The sequence below is a fragment of the Pinus tabuliformis genome, chromosome 8, assembly GCF_031772625.1.
Source record: "Pinus tabuliformis cultivar Carrire ecotype Pingquan chromosome 8, CPIR1, whole genome shotgun sequence".
Lineage (NCBI taxonomy): Eukaryota > Viridiplantae > Streptophyta > Pinopsida > Pinales > Pinaceae > Pinus > Pinus tabuliformis.
In genome coordinates, this window is record NC_142294.1 from 1,467,386,625 (window position 1) to 1,467,396,763 (window position 10,139).

At 31.6% G+C, this 10,139-nt stretch overlaps 1 protein-coding gene across 1 annotated transcript; it reads left to right on the forward strand.

The window, feature by feature from the left end:
- Positions 1 to 5,744: 5,744 nt before the first annotated feature.
- On the forward strand, positions 5,745 to 6,625 carry LOC149241346 (18.1 kDa class I heat shock protein-like). The gene is made up of 2 exons (XM_089367506.1): positions 5,745 to 6,058; positions 6,155 to 6,625. The coding sequence occupies exons 1-2, from the start codon at positions 5,872 to 5,874 to the stop codon at positions 6,421 to 6,423; spliced, it is 456 nt and encodes a 151-aa protein (XP_089223632.1). The 5' UTR covers positions 5,745 to 5,871; the 3' UTR covers positions 6,424 to 6,625.
- Positions 6,626 to 10,139: the final 3,514 nt, after the last annotated feature.

The following is a 10,139-nucleotide window of genomic DNA, read 5'->3' on the forward strand; positions in this document are numbered from 1 at the left end:
AAATATAGCTAGGTTGGATCGGAATTCAAATATTATTTCCATATTTCAATATTGCATTATCATGTATGCATTTTTAAACGATGCACATTATTTACATATGGTATAATGTTTGTATTTCATATCTTCAAACCTCAACATTCCCTATATAACTTAACATTCTTATCAACATTAATCATTATATTTCATAGGAACTATATCTCATAACCTATACAAACCCTAACCACTTTAACACTTAACATAATCCATATGTTGCCCATAAACCCTAACCCTATAATTCCTATAAACCATAAGTTTTTACCACTAACTCCTAAAAGCTATAATCAATAATTATTGTAATTGTTCATCCTAAACATTTATAGAGAATATACCCTCCACAATGCATGAAACTTATAGTTCCTAAAACCTCTGATGCAAAATATGTATAAATCTTATCTCTATAACCTTTGATGTTATCCCTAACTCTATAATAAATCATAATGTCTCAAAATTGTAATATCTAACCTTAGTATACACCTTAATGGTTATAATATTTTTAGAGATGATTACCTACTTGATTTACAATCTAAAAACTGATAAATAAGAAAAATGGCACATCTCTAATATGTGATAGAGAAATTTCACTAAGAATAAGTATAATTTATAATGATAAAAATTTATTTAGTTTTCAAAGTGTATTGATTATAAAAAGTCACTCATTTTATGCTTAAAACTCAAATGTATTTTTTACGGACACATTGTAGAGAAAGGTTGTAATGATGATAATGACCTCAAGAATCTAGTTATAAAGTTAGACCATACCATATTAATTTTCCATTGGACATTATCAGTTAAAAGTATATATATATATTGCTTCCGTTGTTGGAAAAGTCTTTATTACCAATATTAAGTGAGATGGTGGCTTCATATGCTGTAAGAGGAACAATATTTAAAGGGAAATGGAAGAAATATATTTTATTGTTGTTCATTTAATATATAAATTTGTAATTTTTTTTATCACTATAGATTAAATATAGCAATTATGTTTTTTTGTATATAATTTAAATTGTAAAAACATTCTTGTAATATCATAACTATCTATTTACTACTATGGGGTGAATGTTCCTAATTATTTAGTAGTGAGAGGTTATAACTGAAATTTTATTTACTAAATGATAGAAATAATTCTATTGAATAAAACTAGGTGTTTAGGAATTTGAAGCCTGTGCATTTGGAAGACATATATATTTTGAAAATTGTGGAAAAGGCCATGCTATATAATTACAATTTTCATCTCTTAAGGCTCGCATCAAACCCATATTGTTTGGAGAAGTTATATCAACTAAATTTTCAACTTGGGTGGTATATAATCATGCAAATATTGTAACCATATAAAAAGTATATCATGCTTATGATGCAATTCCTTTAGAATGCGTACTTACCTAGTAGCTTATTTGTATCTCAATTTTATAATAGGTATGGTTCTCTCAATTTTTTCTCAAACCACATTTTATAATGTACCTACATTTTATAATGTACCTTATTGTGTGATTTATTAGTTGGAAATATTTTTGTTTTTCAATATTTCAATATTTTAGGAATGTTTTTATTCAATAAAATTGGACATAGATTATTTAAAAAAATTAAAAAGTACGAAAAAAGATATTACAATTTATAAATTTAAATTCAAAGAAATTATCTTCTATTTATCAACACTTAAGTGTCCTGGTCACTTATTATGTCATTGGCATATGTTAAAGCTCCAAAAATAATAACGTGTTGCACCATTAGAGACTAGTGTTTACACAAAAATAAATAAATAAATCAAAACAATTTCAATATGTTTGAATGTTTCTCCAACATTTTGCATAAAAATCTGATTTTTGTTAACTTTAATATCTTTATAAATATATTGTAATCTTAATTGTTTCTAAAAATATATACCCACAATAACACTCATAGCTTAATTTTTATATACTAACTCATTGTTTAGTCAACTAGTTCAAGTTGGAGTATTATTTTTAGTAACAAGTTTTCAAGACTTGAATATTATTGTTTAACATTTTAAAGAAATATATTTACCCATCAATTACTTATTCTTACTTTAAAACACAACTATTCTTTACATTAAATGTGTTAGGATTCAAAATATGTAATATTGGTAATAATCCTTGAAAAAGATTTTCATCATCCATGAGTGACTTACTATTCTATAAATTACAAGGGGTTTCATGTCATTGTTTGAGGGCTAGTCTAGGGGCCAATTTTGTTGCAATGGCCACCTCTATTCCCAACGATTAAATTATAAATTTCTATTTTTAGCCATAGAAATCTTCAATCCATAATAATAATTTAGATAAGCAATTAACAAAATGTATTAAAAATATTTTCTTTAAAAATAAAAAATAAAATATATTTTACAATATTCTCCGACTTAAAGAAAGCTCTCCAACCATCATGAATCTTTCTTTCAACATTTTGCATAATGAAAAAAAAAAATTACTCAACCTATTGGAATGTTCATAAAAACATACTCTTCCAAATATAATACTTAATTTCTTTGGACCAAATTTTACCATTATCAATTAAAAAAATAATTTTTAAATAAGTTATTGTTTATTATTATAAATCAAGTAAATTAACAATATGAATAATAATCTTTAAGATTATTTTTTTTTAAATCATATTTTAGACTTTGAAAAAAAAGTAAACCATTTGCTTTTATTTTTGTAAGGGTTCCTTTTTATTTCAAGGAAATAGGTTAATCACCCAAAACATTAAGGCATTTTCCAAGAGTAAAAGTTTATCCTTTAAGCCACCAATATATAATTACGAGTGATTTAGTTTTCCTTAAATATCAATATTGAATCAACCTACATTCCTGAATAATAACAAGTATTAATTTGGCAATTAAATTATAATAGATTTTCACTCTTTAAAAAAAACAAGATAAATGATAAATATCATAAAATTAAAAAACAAACCAAAAATTTTAGAAATGAAATATTACGAAATATAACAACCCTGACATGGGGGCAAATACATTCTTTTATTAAAAAAAAAAATAAAGCAAACCGTTACCCATATAATTTAACTTTCATATATGTTAACTCCTATCGAAGCCTTCTAGGAAGTTTTCATATTCAGCTTTCACCTTTGCAGGTTGGCCATGACTTGTCTCCAGTTAACCTTTGTAGATTTCTCTGATTCTGAATGGACCCAGATAGAATCGAATTGAACCCGGGAGGGCCAATGACTTGACAAGGGGCTTCAAACCCTGAGGTACTCATCAAGGCTACATAGCACCAATTTTATTGACCCCAATCACTTTTTCGGTCCAGCATCATAGCCTTCAGAGCTGCATCGGTTATTCTTGTCATACGATTCTTGCTTTCATCCACTCGTAACGAGACCGGTCTTGATAATTTCAGTGCACACCGGACCGGACCCAGGGGGCCGAATCCTTGAACCGCACTATCTTCCCATACCGCAACACGATTTACAAACTCGTTGTTTTTCTTGTAGGAACTCAAGATATCAGCGTGGCCTTGCATATTTTTCGCTGCCAAAGTGTTGTGAAGAAACCCTAGACAATTTCTCCATAATGACCATCTCGCCCCGTCTATCCGACGCTGCAATTTCCGGTTTATAACAGCAGAGGGATTACACTTAGGTTCGACTTCCTCTATAATCATATCAGGGCTGTAGACAAACCATTCTATAAAAACCAGGAGAGCGGGCAGCAACGGAGTTGAGAAAACATCTTTGACAGATCCACATACTTGAAAGAGGCGCGCCCCAAAATAATATGCAACTAAAATCGCATATTTCTGCAATAGCACGAAATGGAGTCCAAGCTCCACAGGTAGCTTCTTGTGAAGATGAACAACAAATATGATAACCGAAATGATTTGTAATACGTCCAATTGTGTGGTTGTCTTCAATTTCAGAAACTTTTCAACGCAACCTGCCAGTGAATTCCACACATCGTCGAATGTTTCCACACTGGTTGGACACAAAGGCGTAAAATAGTAATGAATATGAGGAAAATATTGGATCGGGATAAATATATAAAAAATTTGAAAGTGGAAATAAACACTCCAGAAAAATCTTGGAATTCTATACTGAAGTGAAGTGTGTTTGATCTTACTTTCTATTTAATTTAATTATAGAAAATTTATAACATCCATACATAACTCGAAAAAAAAAATTTGTGTAGATTTTGAGAATGTTTCATAATCTAAGAGTAACAAAAGAGGTTAATTGTTTGATCTCTTCCTTGATTAACAGATCCAAAGTGCTTGATCTTACTTTTTATCTATTTTTATTATAAAATGTTTTCAAAATCTATAATCAACCTGAATTAAAAGAAAAAACCATTCTTATTAAATTTTTTTCACAAATTCTGAGAATATCCCAAAATTTAACAATATTAAGAGAAGTGAATTGTTTAAACTCTTCCTTCACCATCAGATGCAGAAATATTCCTTACCTCTGCAATTGGTATTAAAAAAAAAAAATCACAAAAAGGTCTATTACCTTGAAAGTTGACAAGATAGAAACAACTAATACCTATAAATAAAATCATAGTAGAAACAACTAGTACTTTATAAATATAGATCAAATATACAATTCAACTAGTATTTTAAATATAAATATATAGAGAATAAATATATACTTACAATTTCATAAATATAAATAATAATAGGTACATCTAATACTAAAAATCAAAATATAACTCATGGCAAACTAATTTTACCACAAAAACTAGTACTTAACTCACAAGGACTCCACAGAACTAGTACTTACCAGGCTTATGTTTAAATATAGTATAAACAACTAGTACTCAAAGATAAAACACCATAATTTTAAATTTCTAATCAAGAATTAATAAGTAACTATTAAAAAAATAAAATTAAAAATTATTATATTATATAATAATTTCTATAGTATTATATTATATTATATGATACAATAATATAAATTAATATTAATTTATAGTACATAAGTAAATAAATCTAAAGCTTAAACAATTTCACTTTAAAATAATTAATATATATCTTTGAATTATTTAATATATTTATGAGAAACTCTCATGTATAATTTAAAATAATCTTATTAATTTACCTTTCTCAAAAATGGAAAAAAAAAACATATTAATATAAGATATGCTTTTAGCCTCCTAAAAAGGCCAAATAAGACCACCAAAGAGATTATCTTATAAAAAATTTGGTTATCCATGAGAGTGTCCTATAAAAATACATTGTAATCGTAATCCTTAAAATGTTTGGTTATCCATAGAAGTGACAAAAAGCGATTAATGTAACGCCATATTTTTTTATTGCCATAGTCCCAATCGTACGAAAGAGGAAGAAAGAAAAATAAGGAATTATTTACAAGTCCACCGTCCGACTTGGGTATTGGCCTCCGTTTGACCAAAAAGACTCATAAGTTAAATTTTTTTAGCATGAGGTGTGAAAATGAGATCGCTGATTAACTTCATTTTCTTTCTTTCTATTATCCTATAAAGGATCAAACTGCTATTTTCCCACTTTTGGACCACCACAGAAATATATCAAACGTCATTGTCCATTTACTCTTCTTAATTATTAAAAAAATAAAACTACAACTACCGGCAAAATCCAGTCTGGAACCGTCCAAAAGAAACCCCTAGAACAATCCAGTCTGGAACCATCCCAAAGAAACCCCTAGAACAATCCTGCGCGTTCCACTCTGGTAAACTACAGTGGCACCTATCATTCTTGAACTTTCTACCCAGCTACCCTTGCTGTTATAAATGCTTTCCTATACAACAAGAACTCTGCATGTATTACAAAATAAACTAGTGAAAGATCTTCGATATTTGCTGGAGAATCGATATTCATCGCAGCATCCATGTCTCAGTGTCCTGTCTTATCTGGCACTTTTGATCCGTTCTCACTGGATCGATGGGATCCTGGGAATTGTCCATTTTTGAAGGACATAGCCCACTTTCCAAGCCAGGATGTAACGCCCATAGCCAACACTCCGGTCGACTGGAAAGAAACTTCCGACGCGCACATCTTTAAGGCTGATCTTCCAGGTATTCATCATGCCCAATAGAGGGCATTTTTTAATTTCTCCTTTTCTTGGATTAGTAGCTATTTAGCGCTGTAGATTTACCATTTGTTCTTGGCAGGTCTGAAGAAAGAAGAGGTAAAAATAGAGGTGGAAGACGACAGAGTTTTACAGATCAGTGGTGAACGCAAGGAAGAAGAAGCGCAAAAGAATGACAAGTGGCATCGGATTGAACGATCTCAGGGGAAATTTCTCCGGCGTTTCCGGCTGCCGGAAAATGCCAAAATTGCAGAGGTGAAGGCCACAATGGAAAACGGAGTGCTCACTGTCACGGTTCCCAAGCAACCTGAGGCCAAACCTGTGGTTAGAGCTATTGAGATTGACGGTTAGCTGTCAAGAAAATATTTGGATATGGCGGCAGTGTGTATAGGAGTAAATATTGTTGGGCGTTTGTGAAGGTCTTAGGGTTGGATATAAATTATTGGGTGCGATGAGATGAGATGGTGGTGTGAAATGTAATGTTTTCGCTGCCAATAAAAGTTCGGAAATAAAATAAAGAACTACGCACGAACATTTTTATTTCTGCGTTGTACGTAGTGTGCTTTTTACAATGTCAAATTAGATAAATAAAATACTTTTTATAATTTCGGTATATAAAAATCGATTTTAACTTGCTTAATTCGATTTTAACTTGCTTAATAATTATGTGATTAACGAAAGCTTTATTAAAAACCATTTGTTTTCCATTAAAAATTGATTTAAAAATCAATAAAATATTTTAATCATTAATTTTAAAGCTAAAATTATTTTAATTTTAAAATTATATTTTAGTTAGCTAAATTTATTTTAATATTAAAATTTAATTATAATTTATTATAAATATCAGATAAATGTAGTGTGAATAGGATGTGTATAAAGAAAATTTATAATAAACACCAGAAGAATAGATTTTAGGAGCTCGAATGTAAGTTGTTGATCAAACTGGTTTAGTAGCTGCAGTTTTTTTGTTTACTCTATTTTGAAAAATATTTTTAGTTTAGTAACTGCAGTTTAGTTATTGTTCTACTCTATTTTGAAAAATATTCTCATAAATTGCACTTTGTTTTCCCAATCGTGCATTACAATAATATATATATATCGCATACGCAAAACTTAATTAACCATTCCAGAAGATTCTTAATCGTTTCATCAGGTCAACATATTTTTCAAACTCATGCAGCTCAGGTTTTGTCTACTTTAATCCTGAACGAACTTGATTAGGTGAAATTAGTACTCCGTATTAAAAGATTCCAAGGAACAATTTAATGACAATCAATAACCATGGTTAGGATTCAGTATCATCCGGGGTTTAACTCATGATGGTATTTTACATTAAGGTCGATTCTCAATCACGATGACTAATTGTTAGTGAAAAGAGAAAGGGTTAGTGAAAAGAGAAAGGTTACAAAACGAAAATTTGTTGTTTTGAATAGGAGAAATAAATTTATTTTTAACATCGAATGTAGAGAATATTTTGAATATTTAATTTATCCTTATGATATTTTTTTTATATTTATGTCGATAGATATGTTTATTTTGATTTTGATTTGAAAATTTTTAATTTAATTATTAATATGGACTATTAGAGTACCATAGAAATATAATAGTAGTTAAGGTTTGAAAATTTTGCAATTAGGGTTTTACTCAAGTTATTTTTTATTTTGCCTTTTTTTATGCATTAGAGTGGAGAAAATGGCTTCCCATTCTTTTTCTATAATATAATGTAGTTTTTGGTGATAACAAGCTAAGAGGCAACGCAAATGGATATAGGAGCAAATAATCTTTCAACAATCACTCAGCTTTCCCTCTTGCAATTCCACAGATTTGTCGGCAGGTGCAAGGTTGAAGATGATGTCAGTGTTTGCCAAAAGTAGCCAAAGACCCTAAATTCAAGATAAAATCTTCCCAAATAGAGCACAACATCCAATTCATGCAAGACCATGCTTTGATTGGAAAAAATTTACGTTTCTAGCTCATGCAATGTGCTCTCATCAATTGGATTCAAAACAAATGGAAGTGTAAAGGACAAATAGATCTAGAATTAGGGGCCAAAGGCTTCTTCACTGTGATCTTTGCTAATCTGAAGGACTAGATGCATGTATTTGAAGGTGGTACATATTTTTTCAAATCTACAAGTCATTACTCCAGTTTTGGATTGAAGGCTTTTGCCCAAATAAAGAAAGTTTTACGATGGCTCTAATTTGGATCAAACTATACTCTCTACTAAGGGAATTCTGGGAGGAAGAAACCTTAGAGGCTACAGAAAACCAACCTTGGTCACTTTGTCAAATATTTAGAAGTCACGAAACGAGGCAAATATACATCACAGATCTGTGTCTACATGGATATCTCTCAACCTCTCCCAGCCTCCATTGATCTATATTTTAGGGATGAGTTCTTGCAATAGCCACTGGACTATGGACACATCCCCTTTCGGTGTCAGCTTGCCATTAATATGGTCTTCAAAGAATGCCCTCTTCACATCATGGCAATGCAACACCCTAAGGACCCATCCATGGATCTAGAAGAATTCACTCCAATAAATTCTAATCACAAGCACACAAAAGCTTCAATTTCTTCTGAAATTGATCCAAGACTCCAAACTTAGAACAAATTTGAATCCCTCGCTGACACATCTTTTGATGCATCTCCAATGACATAAGAGCCTTGTCAACTAGATTTGTTTGTGGCTAGCCACCAATATTAGATCACACTAAAGAGAACTCAAGAATGCTTACAAGATCCTCCATCCGTTATGGTCCCCATCATTTAGTGTCGCCTAGCAATCCCGAGATCTCGATGAAAAAGGTGTTGTCTCAATATATTATAAATGGAAGTGAGGATATCAATTTGGATTATTTAGATCTGCAAGAAATGGTAATCAACTAGAAGAATAAGAATCTTTAGGCCTTTCTTGAACATCAAGTCCAGATCTTAAAGAGAGGAATCCTTTAAGGTAACACCAAGCTACACTTAAAATGGGCACATTCCAACCATTCTCCCAAAAATGGTTGGGGTCAATCTTCAAAACCTAAAAGAGAAAAGTAAACCCTTTCAAAAAGATAAGTGCAATGGCAAGTGTAGCAACAAGTAGTTATTGTAATAATTATATGATTTTTTGGTCAATTCAAGAATTATTACTCTAATGACTGAGGTATTTTACTCAAATACCCCTTCTACTTGTTGGCTTGTTGGGGCCTAACCCAGGTTTGAAGTTAATTAGCCAAACAAATCCTTGTACTACTGGCCCTTTCGACAACAATCCGTGGAGTGTGGATTGAGGTCTCACCTGAAGCAGTATGGGGGAATGCCTAAACTAGGTTTCTGCAACCTTGAGATATTCGAGGGTTTGATTTAGTTCAACTGTGAATACCTTCGTGCACTTCCCGGACTTGCGGGACCTTCGCGCCCTGTTATATTTGCCTTCGTGCAGTCCTAACCAGGGGCTGTGGGGCTTTTGCGCTACTGGAGCAACGATCTGCACTATTTCCCCAAGTCACACCGTGGATCTTACTTATCTTCTTATAACAGTTAGTTGTCTTCACATAAATAGATACCTTATATTATATTCACTTACTCATCACATTTATATAAGTTCGCGCCGTAAATAAACAGTAAACTTGCAATTCATACCCAATATACTTCAATGCATAAAACAGGAAAAGATACAACAAAATATGGTAAAACTTCTCTTTATTAATGCTTCCAACGGTTACAGACTCAACCTGCCCTGCGCACTCAGCTACAGGGGTCCGCGCACTCAGCTGCAGACTACTAGGCCTCTACGCACTCAGCTGCAGAGCCTTCTCCTACTCTACGACCCAAAACTAGACTTTACACTTCAAATACTCTGTTATGCTTCTATTCCACGATCATTCATTCATTCATTCATTCTTTGATCTCTTTACACTTAGAGCCTCGCTCTATTTATACAATCCCATGGTCCGCGGACCATGGGTAGATCTTTCAAACCGACATTACATTACAAAACTAAGGGTAGACAACCCTCTGACTCATTTACCATCTTCGCGCTCCGCGCTCACAAATCGCGGAGTCTTTACATCGGA